General features: G+C 33.2%; 4 protein-coding genes across 4 annotated transcripts; all 4 read right to left on the bottom strand.

The window, feature by feature from the left end:
- Positions 1-427: 427 nt before the first annotated feature.
- Positions 428-1,069, bottom strand: LOC145163425 (uncharacterized). Its single transcript, XM_079082264.1, has one exon. It carries the CDS (start codon positions 1,067-1,069, stop codon positions 428-430), a length of 642 nt encoding a protein of 213 aa, XP_078938390.1.
- A 14,477-nt stretch (positions 1,070-15,546) lies between these two features.
- Positions 15,547-16,584, bottom strand: LOC145165513 (uncharacterized). The gene has a single exon (XM_079084246.1). The coding sequence runs from the start codon at positions 16,566-16,568 to the stop codon at positions 15,741-15,743; it is 828 nt and encodes a 275-aa protein (XP_078940372.1). The 5' UTR covers positions 16,569-16,584; the 3' UTR covers positions 15,547-15,740.
- A 2,361-nt stretch (positions 16,585-18,945) lies between these two features.
- LOC145165512 (uncharacterized) lies at positions 18,946-20,364 on the bottom strand. Its single transcript, XM_079084245.1, has one exon. It carries the CDS (start codon positions 20,310-20,312, stop codon positions 19,068-19,070), a length of 1,245 nt encoding a protein of 414 aa, XP_078940371.1. The 5' UTR covers positions 20,313-20,364; the 3' UTR covers positions 18,946-19,067.
- A 1,498-nt stretch (positions 20,365-21,862) lies between these two features.
- LOC145165511 (ubiquitin carboxyl-terminal hydrolase 21-like) lies at positions 21,863-25,508 on the bottom strand. Its single transcript, XM_079084244.1, has 8 exons — positions 24,753-25,508; positions 24,309-24,429; positions 24,072-24,182; positions 23,768-23,940; positions 23,345-23,683; positions 23,133-23,255; positions 22,525-23,038; positions 21,863-22,423 (listed from the first exon to the last, which is right to left on the bottom strand). Exons 1-8 carry the CDS (start codon positions 25,242-25,244, stop codon positions 22,128-22,130), a joined length of 2,169 nt encoding a protein of 722 aa, XP_078940370.1. The 5' UTR covers positions 25,245-25,508; the 3' UTR covers positions 21,863-22,127.
- Between the last annotated feature and the right edge of the window lie 1,879 nt (positions 25,509-27,387).

Here is a 27,387-nt window from a genome sequence, read left to right as displayed (position 1 = left end):
ATCGCCTATTTCCCATGATTAGATTTATTCTTCCATAATCCACCTGCTCACTTTCTCTTAGACCATGCAAATCAAAACAAATTTGAAATCCACATCCTATATCAAGGACCCAAGAACGAGTAAGTTGTGAGTTATTGACTTAAGTAGTGTATGTACCTGCCGACAATGGCTTGACCTTTCCATCCTTGATGTCTTGCAAGTTACTAGGGCAGCTTCTTTTCCAATGGACCTTATCATTAAAGTAGTAGCAAGTGGACTCTTTGGGATCACTAACAGCAAGAATATCTGAACTGAGCTTTGTCTTTGACCCACCGCTAGATGATCCAGCTTGGGCCTTGCCCTTCTAGTTCGAATGAGGTTTAGCCTTTCTCTTCTTTCCACTATTTTGTCTAATAGAAAGGACGAGAGTACTTGTAGTATAAGGTACTTAATTCTTTTTCATCCCCGATTCAATTGTCTGCAAAAAGTTGTGGAGTTTGGCCAATGTGGTCTCTGTGTTGTTCAAATGATAAGTCAAGATGAACTGATCATAACAATCTGGCAAAGATTTAAGGACTATTTCAATAGCTAACTCTTCATCAAAGTTCACATTGAGCCTTTCAAAACGTTCAACGTATCTTTGCATTCTCTGCACATTATTGCAGACATATTCTCTCTCCTTCAACTTACAGGCCATTAACGCTTTGAAGACCTCATAATTTTCTTGATGTGCTCTCTTGTGAAACTTTTCCGCAAGATCTAAGCTTATCTTGTATGGACAGTAGTCCTCATAGAAATTTTTCAACTCAGGTACCATGCTTGCAACCATAATGCAAGAGACCTTTGTTATGTCGCCATAGTGTTTCTTGTAGGCAGTAATCTCTTTCGGAGTAGTAATTGACTCATCGATCTTAATAAGATCTTTGTCAAGGACATACTCTTTTTCTTCGTATCGAAGATTCATCTTGAGATTTCGCATCCAATCCATGTAGTTTAGACCAGATAGCTTCTCTTTAGAAAGGATTAATATTAGAGTGAAGTTGTTGTTGGTGGACGATTGAGTGGCAAAAGCATCTCCTGGAGTAGACATCTTTATGAAGGAAGTAATTTTAGTTACATGATACAATTCCTTAATATTTTAACCCATAATTAATATTTAAGGCTAGGATACAAAATAACAATTCACAACTAATAAGAGGGATGTCGTAATCTTATTATGAATTTATGAAGGTAGGTAAAAATAATTCACCAATTTCAAGCTACGAAACTCCTAAATCTTTTGAGATTCATTGAATCTTATTAATGGCATGTTTAATCTCATATTATGCTCTTCTATTTGTGACTGGAATGCCTATGATCACAAACAAGATGTAAATAACCATGCAAACCTGCTTGGCACCCTCGATGTCGTTTATCATCTCCAATTAATGTGTCGGTTAACCACATGCGCTCCATTAACAATGGTAATTTTTTAGATGCCCATCATTTCTCTTTAAAGTCCCTATTAGTGTGTCGATTAACCACACACGCTCCACTAACGACATATTAAAGTATGATATGCGTTTTCATGGATTAGCATACTATTTCACATTTTTTCTAAAGTAACTAGAGTGGGATTTTTAAAAGAGGGTTCTAGTATTTTTATATCATTATACTTATTAATGAGATTATGTCCTATCAAATCCGTTCGGCGAACGACCCTCCACCACACAGGAGAGCGGTGGGTGAGAGTGGACACACATTCAACAACCATTTTATAGGCTTCTTCCTTATACCCTCTTTATAGCATGGTTTCGTGAATAAGGCGTACTAGCGATTTGACTGACTTGTCTTATACATATAGTAGTTAACATTTAATTATATATATATATATATATATATATATATATATATATATATATACACATAAGGTATATTTTAAAACATTTTAAAATATGAGGTTCAAATATTAATTACTTAAATTAATCTTTTTAATTAATTAATATTAACCAGTTATGATTTATCTTTATCTTTTAATTAAAAAATTAATTAAATTAATTAAATCATTTGTGGATTAAATAATTGTTTACTATTAATCAATTAATAAAATAATTCAAATTTAATCCTAATCCTATGCCTCCTAATTTTCGAAAATAGGCTAGGGTTTATCAGGTTTTAATAGTTCAAACTTTAAGGCTTTTAAAATAACAAATAATGAAACAATGTAAACTCTAAATGGGGCTCCTTAATTTTTGAAAATGGCTAAGGAGGTTAGGGTTTCAAGAACCCTAGCAAATTTCGAAAACCTAAGGGTGGAGGCTAGGGTTTCAAGAACCCTAGCAAAATTCGTAAATTGCTCCTTAGTGTTTAGTTTCTGTGAACCCTAATTTTGATCTATTCAACTTTATGCAAGATCAATGAAAAAATGGCTCTGATACCACTGATAGGTTTTATAGGTTACAAAAAAAATATGTGGCGGAAAAACTTAACCTTAAGTTCACATGCAACCTAAAGGATCAATGTTTTCACTATTGATTTGTAACAAATAATTGAACATCAAGAACCCTAGGAGTACTCTACTATTTTTGAAATTAACAAAGGGTTTGAGGGTTTACGTATTTTTTGATTATTATAACAAATAATCAACAATTCCTTCTTGATCAAGCTTCAGAAAGCAAGCACCGGAAATCTTGTGCCTCTAATGGTTTGTACCCAAACCCTAGCAATAAAATACTTTAGAGGAGAGAGGAGAGGGAATGAATTTTTGGCTCTAAGCTCTTAGAGAAGGGATGGCCAAAAATATGAATCCCATAAGGGGTTTATATAGGTAAGTAAGGAAGCTAGGATAAGGCAGGTTTCCTTGGATAACCCTTATCCCTTTTCTTGCTCCCTAAGGTTTCCTAAGGCTTCCAAGAAACGCTTGGAACCTCCTCCAAAACCATCCCCTCTATGGGAAGGTTCTGGAATTCCTCAATGCTCAACTTTTAAATATTGTCACCTTCAGTCCCTATACGTTTAATTAATCCAATTAATCCCAAAACTGATTTTAGATAATTTCCGATTAATTATTAATTAAGTAATATTATTTCTAATTAATATATTGATCTCATAATATATTAATAAATTATTTATTGTTATTTATTAATCTTATAATAAATCAATAAATCAACATCTATCACCAAAAAGTCATTCTGTCAATTACGAGTTTTAAGGGTAACCCAAAAGGACTCTGTTTTTTAATTCAAGTATATATCAATTTAGTTATTGGCTTAGACATCTAATCCAACAGTTTTTTATTATTCTCTAAAAAAGCAATTGTTACTCTCTCCTAGAGATGTAGGCTCGGTGAGTACAGACTAAGATGTGTTAAGTCATGAAGGTAGGGGTGAGCATTTGGACCCGTAGACCGGGTCGAACCATTTTTTTGGACCCCCGGGCCGGTTCTCGAATCTAGGATTTGAAAAAAATCGGTCCGGTTTTTTTACCGGTCCGGTCCGGCCGGTTCCGGGTAAAAACCAGTTTTGGACCGGCTTATTTTAAAAGAAATATATATTTTGTGTAATTTTTAAACAAGCATATCTTATTTGTTTTAAGTCGGATTGACATGCGGTTTTTTCCAACGTGTAATTTAGAGTTTGTAGTTGATTTTAGACTATAATTTTCTAGTTTTTGGTGTTATATTCAATGAGTTACAATCTTTCAAAGATGAGATATCAAAGCTGAGATATTTCAGCTTTTCAGCAAGAAAATTAAACTTTTGTATTTTGTGAAATTCTTTAAACAAGCATATCTCATTCGTTTTAAGTTGGATTGGCATGCGGTTTTCTCGAACGTGTAATTTAGAGTTTGTAGATGATTTTAGACTATAATTTTGTTGTTTTTTGTGTTATATTCAATGAGTTACAATCCTTCAAATATGAGATAAAGCTGAAATATTTCAGCTTTCCAACAAGAAAATTAAACTCTTGTATTCTGTGAAATTATTTAAACAAGCATGTCTCAATCGTTTTAACTCGGATTGACATGCGGTCTTTTCCAACGTGTAATTTAGAGTTTGTATATGATTTTAGACTATAATTTTGTTGTTTTTGGTGTTATATTCAATGATTTACAATCCTTCAAAGATGAGATATCAAAACTTAAATATTTTAGCTTTTCAGCAAAAAATTAAACTTTTTTATTCTGTGAAAATTTTAAACTAGCATATCTCATTCGCTTTAAGTCGGATTGACATGCGGTTTTTTCTAACGTGTAATTTAGAGTTTGTAGATGATTTTAGACTATAATTTTATATTCAATGGGTTAAAATCATTCAAACAAATGGTATAAAGTATAAACAATCAAAGTTTAACGGGTCCAAATAACACAAGAAATGAAAATGTGTTCATTTTTACGAGTTGTACCAGATCAAACCTAAAAAAAAGTATTCATTTTAACGAGTTGTACCGCATCAAACTCAAAAACATATTCATTTTAACGAGTTGTAACGCATCAAACTCAAAAACATATTCATTTTAACGAGTTGTATCAAACCCAAAAAACGCATTTTAGCAAGTTGTATTGTATGCATGTAAAATTGTATCGGTCCAAACGGGTCCAAGAACCGGAAAACCCGGACATAGACCTGGACCCGGTAAGTCTCATCCATTCCGGTCCATGGTCCACAATATTCTCTTAAACTGGTCTGGTCCAAGAGTCAGTTTGGTCCGATCCGGTCCAAATGCTCACCCCCTCTACTTGGAGGTGCGAGACGTCGACTGTTATACCATGTTTCATATATAGGTTTTTCATTTGTTTTCTTTCCAAAAAAACTCTTATAGTGGGAGTGAACACTCCAACATATATTAAAACATACAAGATTGTATCTAACTGATGTGAGACACTTAAACTCCTTCGAGAGACGGAGGATTAATAGGGACATGGTAGAAAGTGTTAATCCACAAAGGATTAATAGGGACATGGTATATATATATATATATATATATATATATATATATATATATATATATATATATATATATATATATATATATATATATATGGAAAAGTTCAATAGAGAACCATAATTATTGGTTCTTCAAAGAACCAAATCTTTTTTTCAATTTCTAGAGCTTATTCTTTATCGAAAAAAAATCTAAAAATATCTAAATTCGTATATTAACATTGTGAATGTGAAAAATATTTTTCGGATTCACATTGTGAATTTTCAAAGATTCACATTGTGAATTTGACGTAAAAAAAAATTCGAATTTGATATCATTGGAAAAATGATAAAAAGTTATGAATTTCTGTATTTTTAGTTTTTTTTTTTTTTGATAAAAAATAAGTTCTAAAAGTTGAAAAAAATATTGGTTCCTTAGTTCTTTGGTTAATTATGGTTCTCTATTGAACCTCACCCTCTATATATATATATATATATATATATATATATATATATATATATATATATATATATATATATATATATATATATATATATATATATATATATATATATATGAGTGTGTGTATGTATGTGTGTGTGGAGTCCTAGATTTATATTCCAATAAGAGCCATTTTGGATAGATAATAAACTCCAACAGTCCAACCTACATAAAGACATATGAAAACACATCGCAAAGATGTCATACATATACAAATGCATATCAGTGTATTTCAAAAAAAAAATTATCTTTTTTTGTTCTTTTAACATGATCGTATCACCAATCAATCCAACTCACTTAGCGGACTACCTTTTGTTATACCTGATAAAAAAATGTAATAGATTAAATCTTATTTGTAATAAATTTATGATTTGCAATTGGAATGTCGTGAGCTTGTGTGTTCATATAGTTCCAAAGGCACTAAGTGGAAGAAAGGACAATGACATCAAGACAAGAGGCTTATAAAGTCGAGGGAAAATTCTTATCAAAGTAATTAACTTTTCGCTATGTTCACATCTGGGTAACTATCTTTTTTTTGTACATATCTAGATAACAAACTTGTTGGAAGTGTTCACATATGACCATTATGACCTGCTGTAGCAGGTTAAATACTAGATATGAACACTTTCAACAAGTTCGTTACCTAGACGTGTACAAAAAAAGTAGTTACCCAAATATGAACAAAACGAAAAGTAAGAGTAAATTACACGAATGGTCCCTGTGGTTTGGGGGAATTTGTGTTTTTGGTCCCTAACTAATTTTTTTAACTCGAATTGTCTCTAATGTTTATTTTTGTTGCATGTTTGGTCCCTGTCTTACCTAAAAAGACTATTGTGCCCTTATTAATTTATATTTTAATTAATTTTCTTATTTATGTATTTATTGTTTATATATTTAAAAAAATTAATAGACCCCACATATATGTATCTCCTCACCGTAAACCTGAAAGCACATTTGAGAAATTTAATTTGGGACTCACCGGTCACCATCATATTTCTCATCCTCCTCAACTTCTATTTATTTTCCATCTTTAGTGACATCGACGTCTTCACCATGCTTCTTTTTTTGGTCCTTCAACTCTGGCGAACCAACACCATAACCCACTATCTCTTCATCTTTAGTGGGTTCACTGGGTTGTGGTGTTAATTCGACGGAGTTGAAGGTCCGAAAAAAGAAGGGATGGTGAAGACGTCGATATCACTAAAGATGGAAAATAAATAGAAGTTGAGGAGGATGAGAGATGTGATGGTGAGGAGATACAGATATGTAGGGTCTATTAATTTTTTTAAATATATAAAGAATAAATACATAAATAAGAAAATTAATTAAAAAATTAATTAATAAGGGCACAATAGTCTTTTTAGGTAAGACAGAGACCAAACGCATAACAAAAATAAACACTAGGGATCATCCGAGTTAAAAAAATAAATTAATTAAAAAATAAACGGTAGGGATCATCCGAGGAGATACAGATATGTGAGGTCTATTAATTTTTTTAAATATATAAAAAATAAATACATAAATAAGAAAATTAATTAAAAAATAAATTAATAAGGGCACAATAGTCTTTTTAGATAAGACATAGACCAAACGCGCAACAAAAATAAATAGTAGGGACCATCCGAGTTAAAAAAATAAGTTAGGGACCAAAAACACAAATTCCTCCAAACCACAGGGACCATTCATGTAGTTTCCTTTTACTTTTCGTTTTGTTGGTAACTATTTTTTTTGTACACATCTAGGTAACGAACTTGTCAAAAGTGTTCACATCTAGGATGTAACTGGCTACAGCAGGTCATAATGGTCGTATGTGAACACTTCCAATAAGTTTGTTACCTAGATGCATACAAAAAAAAGATAGTTACTCAGATGTGAACATACCGAAAAGTTAATTACCTTCATAAGTCATTTAGTCGAAAATGGAATGAAATTATACTCTGACAAGATGGGCTTAATACTACAAAATCCAAATGGACCGGTTTTCCACCATCCCAAGATCGAGCTCCAAGTCTCAATTGTGAGACTACAACATACAAAAATATGCTCTTCAGACTGGTTGCTCCAACAAACTGAACACAAATAAGAACATGAAACTATTCCTCTTTCAACGAAATTAACGCAAATCTGCAATCTATGATCCAAACTCTTAAAGCTAAAATGTTAATTCTCTTTGCCACTACCGTATTTCATCTAAATTTTTAGTCAAAATGGCTGAGGATAAAATCATTTGCAAATTTCCTTAAAATGCTTTGACATTATTTTGATATCATATGGTAAGAGTATATATGATCAAGCGTTATTTAATGAACATTTTCTTAGAGTAAACTGCAAATTTTGTGCATGTAGTTTTAAAATTACATATTTCATTCTTTGAGCATGTTTCTTTGTAGATTTGGTCTCTTCCTAAATTCAAATGATTAACATGTCTTTATTTAATTTATTTTTTATTTTGTTTTTGAAAAAAAAATGGGTCTCTCTCTCTCTCTCTCTCTCTCTCTCTCTCTCTCTCTCTCTCTCTCTCTCTCTCTCTCCATACACAAATTGTCAACATCCTCTACCTACAACATATATAGACAAGTAAAAAATATATATATTATCATGGCAAGTTAGTCATTTCAGTTTAAAAAAAAGTAAAAAATCATAACGAAACCTATTAAAAATGATAAAATTTGCAATTTTAAAATCAAATTGATTAAATCCAAAAAATCGACAAACCAAAAAGACCAAATTTGCATTTGAAGTTTTGAAACCAAATTGACTAAAACCAAAAAATTCAACAAACTCTCTTTTATTTTTTACCAATCTCATATTAACTTTCCACATTGTTATGAGGAGCAAATTAAACTGTGTAATATAAATCAAGCTCACTTTACTTCTAATCTATTCAATGCATTTTAGAAACATTTATTTTAAAATTATTCAACTTTCAAAATTCATTGTTGTTAGCTTTTGTCAAAGAGATCGGCCAATCCACATAGAACCAAATCTAAATATTATGCTTTACCCATGTGAGCTCCATGTAATGGAGCACGGCTGTGACGAACAAACAAAATCTGTTTGCTATACACCTTTTCACAACTTGTCGAAGTGTAGCATTGAGCCAGACGTTTGTGCTCCAGATCGATCACCGTCTTTTATAATCATTGCTTCGCGGCATGCACCTGCCGTCTTTGTGAGTGGAGAGATTTGAAATTTTGCTCGATCCACTACGTTTTTCCATGCATAGCTTTTGTTATTACCTACTCCATAACTTCCATAATTTATATTTGTTTACAAGCACTAATACAATGGTTGTACCCCCTTATTTCTTATGCGAACACAAGCACACAAGGTGTGATATGGTTTGACACGTTTGCTATATGTAATATTCTAATTTATCTATACGTATAAAACTATTTTAACAAAAAGGATAAAATATTATAAATAACAATTGGAGCGTGCCTATCATTATTAAAACCATTGTACTTCCCTTTAAATAGTTGAAGCTTAGGGAAAAGTTCAATAGAGAACCATAAGTATTGGTTCTTCAAGGAACCAAATCTTTTTTTCAATTTCTAGAGCTTATTCTTTATCGAAAAAAAATCTAAAAATATCTAAATTCATATATTAACATTGTGAATGTGAAAAATATTTTTCGGATTTACCATGTGAATCCGAATTCACATTGTGAATTTTCAAAGATTCACATTGTGAATTTGACGTAAAAAAAATTTGAATTTGATATCATTGGAAAAAGGATAAAAAGTTATGAATTTCTGTATTTTTAGTTTTTTTTTTATAAAAAATAAGTTCTAAAAGTTGAAAAAGAGATTGGTTCCTTGGTTCCTTGGTTAATTATGGTTCTCTATTGAACCTCACCCTATATATATATATATATATATATATATATATATATATATATATATAGAGAGAGAGAGAGAGAGAGAGAGTGTGTGTGTGTGTGTGTGTATTAGGTTCATATATAAATTATAACTATTGTGTGATTGTGTGACTCATTCTACACCAATCATTTGATTAGGGTATAATAGTAACTTTAGCAATATTTAAATATGGTAAAATAATTAATATATTTAACTATTGCCTATTATCTCGTACCACTCATTTTTATTGGTTATTCACCTCTGATTCTTTTTCACCCAGATTTTACCCTCCTTCCCTTCTCGCCGGTGATAGATGTCATTGAACGCTCCTCTTCGGCGACATAAGTCCTCCATCAGTGCCTCCCCTTCAAGAACAGTAGACCTCCACCGTCAGCTTCCCATGGAGGGACAATCTTCATAACCATCCAAACCCATCCCTTTTTTCTTCCATTCTTCCCAGTTTCTACTATTCTAGACCAATCGTCGATTTGTCGGTGGCCTTTGTATCCTCACCGTCATAGCAACATAGCGGTGCAGAACCTCACCCAGTGGCGGAGCTTGAAGTTTTGATTTGGGGGGGGGGGGGGGGGGGAATAGAATATGTATAAAAATTGAATAATAGGGGGGCAAAGTCAAATTTTATAGTTTTAGGCATAATATGTAACTTTTTAAATAATTAGGGACTAATTGTTAAAAAAAATAGGGGGGGAGGGGGGCACAGCCCCCCTAGCCATATATAAGCTTCGCCCATAACCCCACCCCCAATGTCGTATTTACATAGAAAAAGGGCAACTTGTTTCTCCTGTGTTGCCTCGTATCTCTCTTACCCATCTAGGGTTCACAAAACCTCATCTTTTCAAGATACTAATTAGCTCTTCCCCCTTTTCATCCAAACAATTCAAATCATTTCAAAAGGTCATGAATTCGAGAATCAATGTAAATGTTGATGTGGTTTCACTATTTCAGTTACGACTGTTGATTCTGGAAGTAAGGATGTAGAATTTCTAGGATTACATTAAAACGATGATGAAATTAAATCAAATAAAGCCTCTGTTACTCCAAATATCAATCAGGTATGTATTCTTCTCCTCCTATCCATTCTCTCTTCTCGATTCCAACCTTCTTGTCGTTGGGAAGCACCAAATCAGGAACGAAACATTATGGAATCAATTAATTGTTCATTGGTTTTACAGATACCCATCTGTTTTACAAGTACTGATTAGGATTATATTGTTCATTGCTTTCGATTTTTATTGGTGTTGTTATTAGACTAGTTACCAAGAAGCGTATTCTTAAAGAATTAAATTTGATTCTTAAAGAATGAATTTTGATTCTTAAAGAATTAATGACAGTGGTTGGTGAGGACGAAGCCTTGATAGTGGCATTTTTATGTAGATAGATGGCAGAAGATGATGGTGATGCATGTGGTAATGGATATCAATGGGAGAAAGTGGAAACACAAAATGTTTTAGATTTTGTATTCTTCAAGAATGCTTAAATTCTTCAAGAATTCTTCAATTGTATATATCGTTTTTTTGTTTTATAGAGTTAAAAGACTATTCTTGAACAATTGTTTCCGTTGTATAAAACATTTGTGGGTGCTACGGAGCTAGAGCATTTCAATTCTTCTAGAATTATGTATCTGTGTAAAGAATTAAATTTGTTAAACCATTTCTTAACCATAAAGTCTACAAGAATATTTGATTTGTTGTTAAGTTAAACCAATTCTTAACCTTAAATTCTATAAGAATATTTAATTTGTTGTTACGTTAAATTGATTCCTAATCCAAAATCCTAAAAAAATCAATCAAGGTTTAAGATATAAGAGTATATTCTTCAAGAATTTATAATTATATTATTTCTTTCATAATTCTTGGTTACTTTTCCTAGAAACATATCATATTATAATTTGATTTGTATTAATTTTCATTGAAATTTAATAATTATATTAACTTAGTTGCCTAAAATGTGTGAAATTTTCATTTCTCTCTCTTAATAAAATGTCATATTTACCCTTATAATTAATAAGTGCAATTATATAGTAAATGTTATCACAGGTTAATATTATGTACCCTACAATCACAACCCTTCATTTTTCTTAATCTAATGGTTTGAATTTAGTCACACATTCACATAATATTTGTGATTCACATTTGATCCTAAGTCTATATATGGAGTGGTTCAAATGAGAATCTAAAAATGTTAAGAACCATAAGAACCATTTTTTTTAAATGTTTTCATTAAGGGCATTGTGGACAAATCCGTTATTTATATTGTATTAAGCAAAATTTTTCATTCTTTAGTTTAGAAACTACTTGGCACTTGTTGTCGGACCAGCATCGGACCGTCACCGGACAACCGTGGGACCGTTGTCGGATCGTCGTCGAACTAACATTAAATTCAGTAGCATTTTTATGGTCATATTCACAGCTTAATAGAAAAAACAATATAGTTCCTATTTCGTTGGTAATACTTTTTATTTTTTTCATCCAAAATATACAAAATTTTAGTAAAAAAAATAGAACTATGCTTGAAATTCACAGTTAAAATATACAATTCACAGCTTAATGCAGTCAACACATAGCTTAAAACACTAAAATCACAGTTTGATACACAACTCGCAATATACTACAATACATTCACAATTTAATTCAAAAAAAATTATACATTCACAACTTAACATCAGTTAAAATTAAGATTAACAAAAATAAACAATAAATGAGATATTAAATATTAAATTCACACCATAACATAATGAAAAACCATTAAAAAAAACTATATAAAAAATGTATCATACTACAATAGATGTAAGAAGAAAAACAAGTAAAAAACAAAACTTAAAGAAGATTTATCTATAAAAATCGGCATACCTAGTTTTGATCGAACATTTTCTACAAAAATCAAATTTGATGCAAGCCACCATGAAATGCACCAGATACATCAGATTCATACATTAAATGCATCGAACATATCAGATTTTATGCAAATTTGGTGTTAGGTAGTACATCTAGCATTCAGAACTTCATCAATCTCGAGATCCGATTCGTTAGTTGTATGAGAAAACGAAAGGATGGTTTGTTACTGGTACGAGATTGGTGGAGGTGGTGGTTAATAGTATCTAAATTGAAAAGAAAAAACACATTAGTTATGGGGAGATCTGATGCATATTTGGTGGTTCTCCAGAGATTACTGAGAAAAAGATTCATAACATTAAAAAATTATTTACATTATTTATAGAGTCATTCACAGCTTAATACAAAACATTCAAAACATTAAAAAAAATATTTACATTATTTATAAAACACACATAAATATAAAGAAAGAAAAAAAATACAAAAAACCGTAGTTTAGTTACACAATTAACAACTTTTATATATACAGCTTAATTCACTTATTCATAGGTTAATTTACAATACTTACTGTTTAAACTATAAAATAAAATAAAATAAAAAACTTCATTGTGGCTTTTAATCAAACACCTTATGTGCATCTTTTTTCATATCTTCTCTTTTTATACTACACAACCAGAGAGAACACATCGGAGAGAAAGATATTAATGAAATGAGGAGGTAGTGGTGAAGGAACAAATCTGGTATGGATCCAGAAGAGATTTCTTCGGTGATGCAGCACATCATAGAAACAAAAAAAACGAGTTCTGAAACAAATCAGATAAACAAAAAGATGAGTTCTGGAAGAAAAATAAATCAAAAATAACACCCGATTGTTACGATTTTGGCTGCGATTTGTGACTAGCGATGCTCCAACGACGACACAAATGATGAGAGAACATATCTGATGTTGATTGAACAAAGCTACAGATGGATCCACTTCGCAAGTTTGTCAATCTCGTCAAAACTTTCTCGATCTGCTTGATTTTTTAGATCAGGGGCGGCTAGGGTTTTTGCGGTGGAGGAAAATGACGGTAAGGCGTAGATGTGGAAGAGGACAACGTAGATCTAAGCTGAAACACATCATATCAGGTAGATTTTCGTCGGAGATCTGATAGGAAGAGATAAAGGGGAAAGAAAGTGACAGAGGCGGTAGATCTGGCACTTTTCATCAGAGATCAGAGAAACACATAGATAGAGGTGGTGTTAGGCGGCAACGACAGTAGATGGCGCACGACTGGATAATGGTAGCCGGAAAATTGGATACCAGATTTTTGCTGAAAAGAGAAATGGAGTTGGTGTTTCTAATTGTTAAGAGAGAATAATAAGTTAAAGTTTATTGATCTATCAGATCAATAATTTGAGTTTGTTTACAGTGACGGATGAATCTAGACTAGGAGTTGTTGTTATTTACGATCATGTCATTCTTTTTTCTTTTTAACAATTGATGAACATAAATACCCTTTATAAAATTTGCAACATATATTTGACAAAATGATATGTTTACCATTAATTATAAGCTAAAAAAAATGGTTTTTAAGGGTTCTTAACTTTTTTGGGTTCTCATTTGATCGTGTGTGTGTGTGTGTATAAGATGGAAAACTTTGGTAGGAAGGTAAGATGTTTATTTTCTACATATTTTTTTAGCGAACAAACAAAATGAATCATTAGATGATTCATTTGTAAGATGATTCACAAGAAAAAATTCTCAAAAAAACATATTTATGATTCATTTTTAAGTAAATTAAGAAAAAAATCACTTTTATGACAATTTTAGTAAATAACAACAAAATCGTTGTATAAATGAATCATCGAGATGTTTTTTTAAGTTTTTTTTTTTTGTGAATCATGTTATTTTTATTTCATTTATTGATTCATTTATTTTGTTCGTCAAAAAAATATGTAGAAAAAAAACTTCTTACCTTCCTACCAAAAAAAAAATTTCTTACCGGATATATATATATATATATATATATATATATATATATATATATATAGAGAGAGAGAGAGAGAGAGATGAGGGTTCAATTGAGAAAAAAAAAAGGTTGAGAATGGGGGAATCGTTCTCAGCCACACATTTATTTGCCGCAAAACACTTAGGTGTACCGTCGGAAATGGATAACGGATAAACATGTGTTTTCCAACCAAACATGTTTCCTTTAACTATGCTAATCATTACCTTAATATACACAAAAACATATTTTTTTTTCGTTTTTTTTATTTTTAGAAAGTCATTATTATCGAAAAATTATTTTAAATATATCAAAATTCATAATATTTTATTCTCTATAAATAGACATCCATATTGATATACTTTTAAGATAAAATAAAAATTTTATTTTTTTTAGAGTTTCAGCTCTCGTTATTTATAAGTGAATAAAAAAATCTATCAGATTTTTATTACAGTATATTCGTTATTCACTTATGAATAAAACGTATGCGTAACTTTTTTTATAGTTTAAGTGTCGTTCATATATGAATATGACACGCAATAAAGTTTTCTTACTTAAAAAATATTTTTTACATCATCTTTCATCATATATTATATTTATATATGAATAAAACGTGTATTAGTTGTTGTCATATTTTATATTCATATATGAATAAAACATTTATCAGATTTTTGTTACAGTTAATTTGTTATTCATATATGAATAAGTAGTATAAATGATACTTAAACTGTAAAAAAAATTAATTATACATTTTTATTCATAAGTGAATAACGAATGTACTGTAGCAAAAATCTGATGCATTTTTATTCACTTATGAATAACGATAGCTGAAAATATAAAAAAAATAAATTTTTTATTTTATCTTAATATCAATATAGATGTCTATTTGTAGAGAATAAAAAATCATAAATTTTGGTATATTTAAAATCATTTTTCGATATAAATAGCTTCTTAAAAATTAAAAAAACAAAAAAAAAACTATGTTTTTGTATATATTAAGGTAATGATTAGGATAGTTTAAGGAAACATGTTTTGTTGGAAACACATGTGTATTCCTTATCCATTTCCGCTGGTACAACAAAGGCTTTTGCGGCAAAAATAAATGAGTGGCTGAGAACGATTCCTCCATTCTCAACCTTTTTTATTTTCTCAATTGAACCTACCTCTATATATATATATATATATATATATATATATATATATATATATATATATATATATATATATATATATATATAAAAGCTCCACCATGGGTCTAATTTATATTTATCCAATTTAAGAAATCAATTTATATAAAAACTAATAGAATAATATAAACATATTTGATGGTTCGTATAAATTAACAAAACTCTCCTAGATATTAATTAATGTTTTTGGGTTGATGACATGTATTTTCACATGAAAATAACACGACTCAACACAAATTCGTTAAGAAAGAAAAGAAAAACTCTTCTGCTGCTGTGGATGATCAACTCTAAACTCATAATTGTATAAGCAAATCAGATTACATAGTACAAAGCGATGGGATGCATAGCATTTCCATTTCCGCACGATAAATAATCTTATTATTCTTATCATTATAATTAATATTAATTTATTAGGAAAAGAAGTCAAATGCCCATTTTAATTTTGGACATTCCAGTGAAGGACATGATTTTCTCAAGGAATATGGCCACCATGACCACCACCTTCACCATTCCCACCCCCGCCACCATATCCACCTGCTCCATGTTCACCTCCTGCACCACCACCACCGCCTCCTCCTCCTCCCGAACCACCACCGCCTCCTCCAGCATGTCCACAGTATGATCCTCCAGCACCCCCTCCTGCGCCACCTCCACTACCATATCCGCCTCCTCCTGCTCCTCCTGTCCCTCCTCCACCGCCACCACCATGTCCTCCTCCACCACCATGTCCTCCTCCACCTCCGCCACTAGCTCCTCCAGCACCACCAAATCCACCGCCGCTCCCACCTCCTTTTCCTCCACCATAACCCCCACCATGTGGTCCTTCTCCCCCTCCACCGCCTCCCCCACTACCACCGCCTCCACCACCGCCTCCGGCTGCTCCACCACCATAACCAATTGCACCACCATATCCACCCCCGCTCCCACCTCCTTCTCCTCCACCATAACCCCCACCTTCTGCTCCTCCAGTTCCTCCTCCACCACCTCCTCCACTACCACTACCGCCGCCTCCACCTCCGCCTCCTGCCACTCCACCACCATACCCCGAACCACCACCTTTTCCAGCTCCACCTCCATATCCATTACCATGTCCTCCTTCAGCTCCATATGCACCACCACCTCCGCCACCGCTACCCCCTCCACCACCACCACCTCCTCCTAAACCACCATGAGTGTAAGGAATGCTCTCTTCAATAGTCAAGAGAGCCCTGCTCGCGGCACAAATACCCAAACCTAGTAACACCAAGAAAGCAACACCTGAAACTTTGTGAGCATGCATGATAAATGACAATGAATGCATGTTGTTGTGATGTGCATGAAATTGGTTATTGCATATATATATAGGCAATTATGCGTAGCGTTTCCATGAGAGGTACTCTAAGTGGCCTAACCCACATGCAAAAAGAGAACCTCCTTCACTTACGACCCTACATGGTGGTTTATATTAGTGGTGCTTTTTGCTGTTACCCACATCTTAGGCATTTACACCCATGCCGCTCCAGTAAATACAAAAACAGTGTTAAATTGACTCATATCTAACACAGGTACTTGTCTTTTGAGTTAACAATTGATGTGAGAAGCTGTTCGCTAGCTACAACTTATTTCATCATTTGGTTTTCCAGTAACGTTTAGGTTTTTATTTTTCTTATTTTGAAAAGCAAAACTAACAATATGTCAATAACAAACTAGCGAGGAGCTCCAAATTGAAACACTAAATGCAAGGAGACGACCTTTCATTATGGTATTGAACTATTGATCCATAATAAAAGCAAAAAATTTTGAATTGCTTATTACACGCTCTAATTAAAGAAAACTGAGGAATTGATTATTGACTACATTGATCTATAAATAATAACAGAATGAATGTTGAGCAAAGGGAAAGAGTAGGGATGTCAAAACTCAAAATTATCGAACTTAAGGAACAACAAAACCCGGAATTTTGGGATGGATTTTGGGCAGGGTAAATGGTTATGAGACTTAGTAAGCATTTTTTTTTTTTAAATTACGGGTTTTGGATGGTTATTGTATTAGGGGTATATATACTTGTCCTATTACCCGATCATATATTCGGTCCTATTTAGTTGTCCCCAAATCATTTATACTTTTATAATACTTATATTTTTATTGTTAATATATATGATTTCAAAATATATTATAACATTATATATGATATTAAAAATAAATGCTTGTTATATATATAATAACTATTTACTTTTTAGAATTACATCTTAGAATGGAAACTGATGATATTATCTCTATATTTATGTTATGATATATAATAACTATTTACTTTTTAGAATTACATCTTAGAATGGAAACTGATGATATTATCTCTATATTTATGTTATGATACTGATTTATTTATCATAAAATACACATATGATAAGTTTGTATGGTGATGATTATATATTGTAACATTTAGTATTAGATATTAATGTTAATAGAAATTGAAATTATTTAAAATTTCAAATCGTCTTTTTGATGAGATTGTGATCGGATTTTCAGTAATGAAAATTACAACATTTAACTTTAATTTGAGATCATAAATGGGATACCCGATACACATGGGTATACCTACAATCCCGATGGGTATATACTAATTGGGTACTCGACGGGACGGGATCTGGTTTGGGATATAGTTTTGTAACTGGGTATGGGACTACAATCATTAATATCCGTCCTATTGTCATCCCTAAGAAAGAAAAAGCTTCCTATATTAGAATTATTAATTAACCACATTTTCAAAATATATTGATAATTGATATTTTTCTCATTCAAACGTTACATATAAATAGATATTATTTAGATGATACGATATAAAAAATGTATATATATATTCAAATTGATAACTATAACTATAATTAAAAATAACTATAGATAAAAAAAATATTTTATTTTATTTATATTTGCAAGTCATAGATAGGAACTATTGAGATATTATCGTATTAATATGTATTTATTTTATGTGTATATTTAAAATAATTATAATATTTTACAATGAATGTAAAAATTATTATTTTAAAATAAAATCACAACAATATATTATTTCACATTAATATACGGAAACTTGTCTAATTATATTAACTTCGACAATGATTAAACCTAAACCGCCTTATGAAACCCAATCAACTAGAAAGTTAACTCTTAATTATCAACGTCCCTAGTTCACTTCGTTTTATAACATGGTCAACTCTTGACAGCAAAAGTATAATCATGCATATAATGTCAGTGTCTTTATGAATATTGTATAATTAGCTAATAAATTATTGTATTCAAACAAAAATTCCTGCGAACAAGAGCGTATATGGCAATACAACTCTCCGCTTCTAGTTTGCTATAAATCGTGTATTTTTTAACAAGAGAAGACAAAGGAAAATGCACGTATAGATATCATTATTTTTAAGGTATCGGGTTTATATGATGCTCATATGATGCTCGAGAACATCATATAAAAAGATAGACAGTTCACAGAACTGACTTCAACGTAAAGTACGTCTGTGCACACTAGCATTTTGACATTTTCGTTGTCTTTTAAAATTGCATTTAAATATAAAACTTGTTCTTTCGTAGGCTTTTAATGGGTTCATAAGATATTTATAAGATGTACGTCGTGAACTGTAGCTTTAGTCTTATTATTTTGATCATATGCATGCATGTAGATTATGATGCAGAACACGTAATAAAATTCATAAACACACGTTGAATGACTTATAAGATTACAACTTGATGCAGCTTATGTTTGCATGCATCTACTTTATTATTGTACAGGAAAACAGATCATTGTCCGTTTTGGACATTCTTAAGGAATATAGCCACCATGACCACCGCCTTCTCCACTCCCACTACCACCTCCATATCCACCTGCTCCATGCTCACCTCCTGCACTACCACCGCCTCCTCCTCCTCCTGAACCACCTCCACCACCATATCCACCATACGATCCCCCGGCACCCCCTCCAGCTCCGCCTCCACTACCATATCCACTTCCTCCTGCTCCTCCTATGCCAGCTCCTCCTCCGCCGCCACCACCATGGCCGCCTCCACCTCCACCACCAACTCCTCCAGCTCCACCATATCCACCGCCATTCCCACCTCCTTCTCCTCCACCATAACCCCCACCGTGTGCTCCAGCTCCTCCACCACCACCACCTCCTGTACCACCACCTCCACCTCCACCTCCGAGTGCTCCACCGCCATGCCCACCACCAATCCCTCCTCCTTCTCCTCCACCATAACCCCCACCGTGTTCTCCAACTCCTCCACCACCACCTCCTCCGGTACCACCACCTCCACCTCCACCTCCGAGTGCTCCACCACCATGTCCACCACCAATCCCTCCTCCTTCTCCTCCACCATAACCCCCATCGTGTTCTCCAACTCCTCCACCACCACCTCCTCCGGTACCACCACCTCCACCTCCACCTCCGAGTGCTCCACCGCCATGTCCACCACCAATCCCTCCTCCTTCTCCTCCACCATAACCCCCACCGTGTTCTCCAACTCCTCCACCACCACCTCCTCCGGTACCACCACCTCCACCTCCGAGTGCTCCACCACCATGTCCACCACCAATCCCTCCTCCTTCTCCTCCACCATAACCCCCACCGTGTTCTCCAACTCCTCCACCACCACCTCCTCCGGTACCACCACCTCCACCTCCACCTCCAAGAGCTCCACCACCATGTCCACCACCACTCCCACCTCCTTCTCCTCCACCATAACCAGCACCTGCCTCTCCTCCTCCTCCTCCACCGCCTCCCCCAATACCACCACCTCCACCTCCACCTCCTGCCGCTCCACCACCATACCCCGCACCACCACCTTTTCCAGCTCCACCTCCATATCCAGTACCATGTCCTCCTTCTGCCCCAATACCACCACCACCTCCACCGCCACTACCCCCTCCACCACCACCACCTCCTGCTAAACCACCATGAGAGTAAGGAATGCTCTCTTCTATAGTCAAGAGAGCTCTAGTCGCGGCACATATGCCCAAACCTAGTAACACCAAGAAAACAACACTTGAAACTTTGTGAAGAACCATGGTGAATAGGAGTGTGAGCTTTTGATGATTTTGATGAAGTTGGTTGCATATATATAGGCAATGGCTATGATTTTCAGGAGCAATACTTCAAGTGGCGGGCCTAACCCGCACATGCAAGAGTAATCCTTCACTTAGTGGTCCAGCAGAAATACCAAACTAAAGTGGTGTGCTTTTGCTGTTTCCCACATATTTGATGTTATCTACCATAACAATTTTTTCAACACATTTCTGTCAAATTGTAGTTAATGTTTTTATATAGGACTTCTTTTAAAGACAAAAATAAAAATAAAAATAAAAAACCTCAATGCAAGAAAGTAACTATAGTGTAAGACAAAAGAAACAGGCTTAACCCATAACAAAACAAAACGAAACTACAAGAGCTAGCCACAACCCCTAAGAGAGGACGGAGTGGCGAACAGGTTGAAGGAATTTAGGGGAGATTTAATAGGGTTTATATATGAAATCGGGTTTATTAAATAGGGTCGGGTTGAAGGAATTTCGGGTTTATATTGTTGTTTTTAGTTGGGATTGGGTTAACCCGATTAACCCTTTTAAGACTATAATCTAATAAGTTTTTACATGCTCTTTATGTTCATAATGTACGACACCCTTTCGGCTTAAGGAAATAAATTCTCCTTCATGCAAAAGGCCATACGGAAATCAAAAACTCACGCCTTCTTTTTTGTTATCGTGTCTCAATCGAAGCAAAGCAAGATCAGACCCTCGAATTCTTTTTTGTCACCGAAAATCAGAAATACACGAGCTCTCAAGTATCAATTGTGTTCACGCAAGTCATTGTAACAAAATCATAAACCCACGAGTTCTTTGCATAGTTTTTATTGATTTCTTGGTAATATGTTCTGAAATCAAAACTTTTGCCCTAAATTGAATTCTATGAATTCCTGAGAACATGTACTGATGTAACATTTATACGTTTGCTGAATATGTTTCTCTTGAATATGCTCGCTGAATTTCTAAGTGACAAGAAACAATAGACAAAAACAATTTCACCTAATTCCAATTTGCCAAGGACCGAAAAAGACTGGGTCAATCCAACCCACTATTCCAAATGTATCGATTGGATTGGCCCACTAGTGTAAGATCCAATTCAGGATCTTTTGAAGAAAAATTCGTTTGCCAATCAATAATTCACTATCTTAATTAAGAGTGGCCCAAAGAAAGCCACAACCCGTTTTAATGCATTTTGAAAAGCTTGATGCTTAACAATATGCTTCAACAAAATCCTTATCCACAATTCCAGAACCCACTAAGATCAACTCTGCTAGAATTTTGAAAACGATACATAACATATCTATGGTTTAAAAACTCCAATCAACATAATATCTCACAAATTTCTCTCTTGTCTACTCCACAAAAACACAGCTCCATACACAATCAAAGTACAAAATTCGAACAAAATGTTTGCAATTCTAAACAAATTTGTACCAAAGTCACCACAAAGATCTCGCCTCTTTACATTTCACCATTTAACTAATATATTTCATATTCATCAAGCATAAAAAAATACGCTATGAAAGGTGTGGTGGGTATGATGAAACATTTAAAGCATGTTAACGTCTTTAGATTAGATACTGAACTGGTATTGTTTTTACTAAAAATAAACACATTGATAATTGACAAAAAAACAAAGAATCTAACATTAACATATCTAGAGATCACAAAACCAACTTCACTCCATGAATGGCAAGCAAAACACTTCACATGCCTCCATCCATCATATCATTAGATCATATCTCATAACAAAAAAAAAAAACCCTAAAAATCATGCAACCTCTTAAAACCCTAAGCTTACCTTCAACGAAAACTTGAAGAAGAAGCTAATTTACGGGGGATTGGGCGTTCACTTGATCTGCTTAAATTCTTTCTTGGAGGTGAAAGTGATGCCATTTTCTTGCTTCTTTTGTTGTTCACTGCACTCTCACTCTTAATAGCAGCCATGAGTATGTCTCTTCTTGAAGCAGGCATTGTCTTATTACAATGCTTCAAAGCCTCAATTTTTGCATAATTTTCAACTTCTTTGTTTCTTGGTCTCTTGTAAGATGGTTTCTCCAAAAGCTTTAGTTGACTAGTCCTTGAAGCAAAAACCACTTCTGTACACCACAATATCATCATATGTTACTCATTTAATCTTTCACCAAATTCACAAAACAAACAATAATAATAATAATAATAACTCAGACTATATTATTACCTGATGTTTCATCATCAGAAGAATCAACTCCAGGAGATCTTGGTGGTGTTGAAGGAGAAAAGATGTCTTCAATTTCAAATGTGGTTGTGGTTTTTCTTCTGTTGGGATCATTTTCAGGATTTGCAGTGTGAATCTTGTTATGACTTGTGGGGGTGACTACCCTACGATTAGAGCCATATTCTTTAAGGGTCAATGGAAGGTTTTCTTTTTTTACATAAATTGGAGTGTTTGGAACCACAGCAACAGATTTGATACTACAATGATCTTTAGCTTCAGGAACTGTAACTTTGTTGTTATCAGTTGATCTGCTACAAGATTCATTGGTGTCATGAGAATGGATGATTGGGGCATCAAGGTTTTCAAGAACGGATTTTGGTGAAGTGTTTGATAAATTTGGATCTAATGAAGGTTTATATGTTTCCATAAAGTTTGAAAACCAAGGTGTGCCTTGTCTTGCATAGAAGAGAATGTATGCTTCCTCTGATAGCACATAAGCTTCAGAAACACTAGTCACCTATCAAAATCATAAAACTTTTAACTCAATTTCCAAATTACAAATTACATGTTTTAAGAAAGAAAAAGTTGAGATATGATGTATTGATGTATACCTTTGAGTCATCAAACTTGCACCAGGTTTCAGGTGCAGAACGAATGTAGCAGTAATAATGACCACAGCTAGATGTATAAGCTGCATGTACCACAACTGCATATAGTTCATATTTCAACTCCTCCTGTATAAAAACAGATATATATGAAGGTAAGGTAAGAACATGTGTATATATTCTTGTTTATATAGATATAATTAAGGAATAGAGCTCACATTATTGCTTTGATTGCCACATGTATAGGGCTGCAAGTCTAACTCAAGAGGAAACTCAACATGTTTGTCTATTTTCTCAACATAAGAGCCATCATTTTTGAATCTTTTTAAATGGAAAGCACAAATAGGAGAAGTTTGATCGAGCATAAGTTGTTTCTCAACAGACACTTTTTCTTTACACTGGTCACATGTAAACTTCATTTCTTCATCTTCAATGTGTTCGACTTTTGTAAAAGACTCAAGGGCAGTTGAAAGACTTTTTGCATCTTCAATCTCCAAGCTTAAGTCAACTGAAGGCTCATAGGTATCAGATATGTGGTTGCAGTTGCAACATCTTAGCTGAAATTTATATAAACAAGAGTGAGAAAAGTAGATAATGGAGTTGAGTAGTTGATATGGGAAAATCAATGGACAAATTCTTACTTTGCTGATAACACGACCTCCAAAGACTTTCTTGACTAAGTTTTCACTTTCTGAGGAGAGAGTAGCATCCTTCACTTTTAAATTGCTGAAAGAACTTTCAAGCCTATCTAGAAAGCATTGCAAGAACTCATGAGCATCTTCTTGTTGATATCTTTGGAAAGATGATGAAAAATCTGATAGTCAACCAGTCAAGAAACACAAATATTGAAAAAACAGGTTGGATGTAATAAATGTTAAACAGGTATGTGTGATTGAAGATAAAAAAATAGATAACAAATGTAATTTGTATGAATTGGAAGGATACAACTCAAGTTGTCAACAAATTTCCATGGAGAGACAACTTTTCCAGTTGATGTTAAAGAAAGTTCAATTTGCTCCCGCAATACACAGATCAAGCAGAACCTTTCATTGTTACCTGCAAGTCCACACTTCAGATATAAATATACCAGCTTTGCAGGTAAATCATATACTCCCTACAGGTCTTTACTATAACAAACAATAATGAAATAAATACAAAAGCTGATTAGGTTGTAGATCTTACAATCACAAGGAGTTGGATGGGGAGATGAAAATAGACCCTGAACAAGTAGCACAGAGTGTGTGAAGCACTGCATAACTGCGTTGAAAAAGCAAGTGTTGCCTAGATTGGCAAGTCCTGCACCCTGTAAGTTCAGAAACTAAATAAGCCAAATTTGAGGAGAGGAATGGGATTTGTTGGATGGAATTTCACACATAGCACTTGATGCAACTGAAGCAAAAGCAATTTTAGAAACTGAATTAACTAGCTTCACTCCAGAAACTAGACCGAGATTTCTCAAACGATGGAGAATTGGTACTAGTCGTGATGTAATATGACCATGAAAGTGCGAACCAATTTAGATAACTTTCGGTGTAAAAGTAGCAATAAATAAGATCGAAGTGACTTAAATAAAACAGTGAATTTCCAAAATATCATGAATATGATAGATAATAATAATAAGCATACCACCATAGACGGCTTCTCATAGACATCTTCGTACCAACTCGAAGAACTTGACGCAACTGAGGGCAACGGCTTGTAGACATCGTTTTCACTTCGATTACACGAAATCCACGCATCGGTCTCATCGGCGAGATCATTAGCGTTATCATCACCAGCCACGGGACTTGAGGGCTCAGTGGGAGCATTAGCTTCCGCACCGGAAAGAGATAGCGCCAGTTCTTCAGAATCTTCGAGCACTTCGGTTGCCATCAAGGGATTTATTTGTGATTCCGGTGGCTTAGAATCCTCCAATTTTTCCTCCTCTTCTTGAGATATTTTATCAAACAACATATGTGCGCTAGCGTGAACATCGACTTTAGTACGACGAGAGCTCAAGTATCGATCTAGGGTTTGTGTAGGCGAACGAGAATCTTTGGGGGAAGAGGATTCAACCGCATCTGCGTATATACTAACTGATTCCGACGGCGGAGCCAAAGTCTCTGCATGATCAGCCATCGGAAAACCCTAGACTGAGACAGAAAATTAGGGCTTTTGAAAGAAACGAATTAGGGTTTGAATTTGGTGGATAGGAAGAGAGGGAAAACTTTGGTGGTAATTAAAATTTGGGGGAAGTTGAAAGTGGTTGAAAGGATTTTCAACACGGTTTTGAGATTTTAAAATGGGAGGGAAAACCAAGCCGCCATTTCCATGGATTTCATTTCACCAATCACCCTTCTAAATTTTTTGAGGCAGAAGAGAGAGAGAGAGAAAGAGCGGTAGAATGCGTACAACAAATTATTGTGCGAGTTATTTCTTACACCATCTCCAACCCATCCCATTTTTTTCCTAAAAAATAAGTAAAAAATAGGATAAATAGTGTTTCATCTCAACCTTACTCCATTTTTTATTTCATTTTTAACCCAAAAAGTATATTCCAAGTATATTCTATTATTCCAACTTAGATAGATTGTCAAACACACCCCTCTACTAATTTAGTTTTAACAAATATATAATTTATATTTTTTTCATTACATTAATATTAAATAAACAATATTATATTTATAATACACTTATAAATAAATATTATACATGCATTTATAAAAATATTACACATACACATTTTTAAATAAATATTATGCATACATTTATATAAATATTAGACATACACACTTTTAAATAAATATTATAAATGCATAGATAACATATTTATGCGTTGGAATAAATTTCCCACAAATGATCAACTAACGCATTTGTTAACTACATGTTTATTAGCATATGATATCGTGTTTGTAAGATATATTTTAACTAAGCTTTTGTAAATACGTTATCGTGTTTCATGATTTTAATATGCATTTCATTTTTTATATGAACGACAAATAAAAATAAATTTTATATTTATGATTAAGTAATATAATTTATTATATTTCATAATATTATAAATATTAAATATTATATTTAAATTAAATCTAATAGATAAAATAAACTAGAAATGTATCTCCATATATGGGGTAATACTATTCATATCTCCAAATATGGGGGAGAAATGGGATAGGGTTGAAGAATAATGGGGGAGAAAATGGAGAAAAAATGACATTTGGGGGTGGGTTGGAGATGCTCTTAGTTCTTACCCCAAAACCTACTCATAAAAATGTTTACTTCATTTTATCCATACTACACTAGTTGTTGTTTTTCTAATATAAAATAGTTGAATTGAAAATAATGTCATGTATAGAAAAAAGTGATCGGTTTTACATGAATAATGCGGAAAAATTCTTACACTCTTAAGGGTGCGTTTGGTGCAGAGAATGGAAATGCAGAGAAAGAGAATTAAGCTGGAGAAAGAGAATTGACTCCCTTATTTGGTAGAACTGAAAATCCACTAGATAAATGTTTTTGATAACCATTTCTCTTGTTTGGTTGTATTAATCAATGAAATGGAAATTAGTATTTTACCTTGTTTATTCATTTTCAAATAACAATTTTTTATAAAAATGCATTATGATATACATCTTAATTAGTCAAAATATGCATCTTTTATGCTTTTTATTTTTTTATTTTTATATTAATTGTTACTAAATAAATTATTTTCTAATCAATTAATATTATTTTTTATACATATTGTTTTGGAAAACATATTTCTAATATAAAGGAATAACTTACAAATAGATTTTAATGATATATGAAAATCATACTATTCAAAAACTATGTCTAATGAAGGATATGCAAAAAAGTATAATTTAATATTTCTAACAACTAAAAAAACATAACTATGTCCAATACAGAATGTGCAAAAAGTCAACTTCGATATTCGTAAAAACTAAAAAAATAAACATAACTTAAAATAACCTAATCATGATATTGATCCATCCCCTATCATTTCTATGTAACAAATCTTTTCTTCTTCTGTCATCTTAAAAAACGCCCGGTCACGAAATTGATCTTTGCTAAACATGTCAATCGCCTTAATTCGTTGTTTGACATTGATATTTGGTATGCGTTGTATATCTTCGATAACTTTATCTATCATATCACATGCTTCCTTATTTTATTGCCTTCCTATATTGTATATTGTTTCATTAGGTTTTTCACCAACCTCCTTGAAAGTCTCTTTCGTTTCTTTCGCAGCTTCCTTATAAGAGCTTTCGGTGTCATCTGTTGG

The sequence above is a fragment of the Lactuca virosa genome, chromosome 3 (assembly GCF_052849685.1).
Source record: "Lactuca virosa cultivar CGN04683 chromosome 3, Lactuca_virosa_CGN04683_v6, whole genome shotgun sequence".
Taxonomy (NCBI): Eukaryota; Viridiplantae; Streptophyta; class Magnoliopsida; order Asterales; family Asteraceae; genus Lactuca; species Lactuca virosa.
Note: the sequence above shows the minus strand (reverse complement) of the source record. Positions and strands in the feature narration are given on the sequence as shown.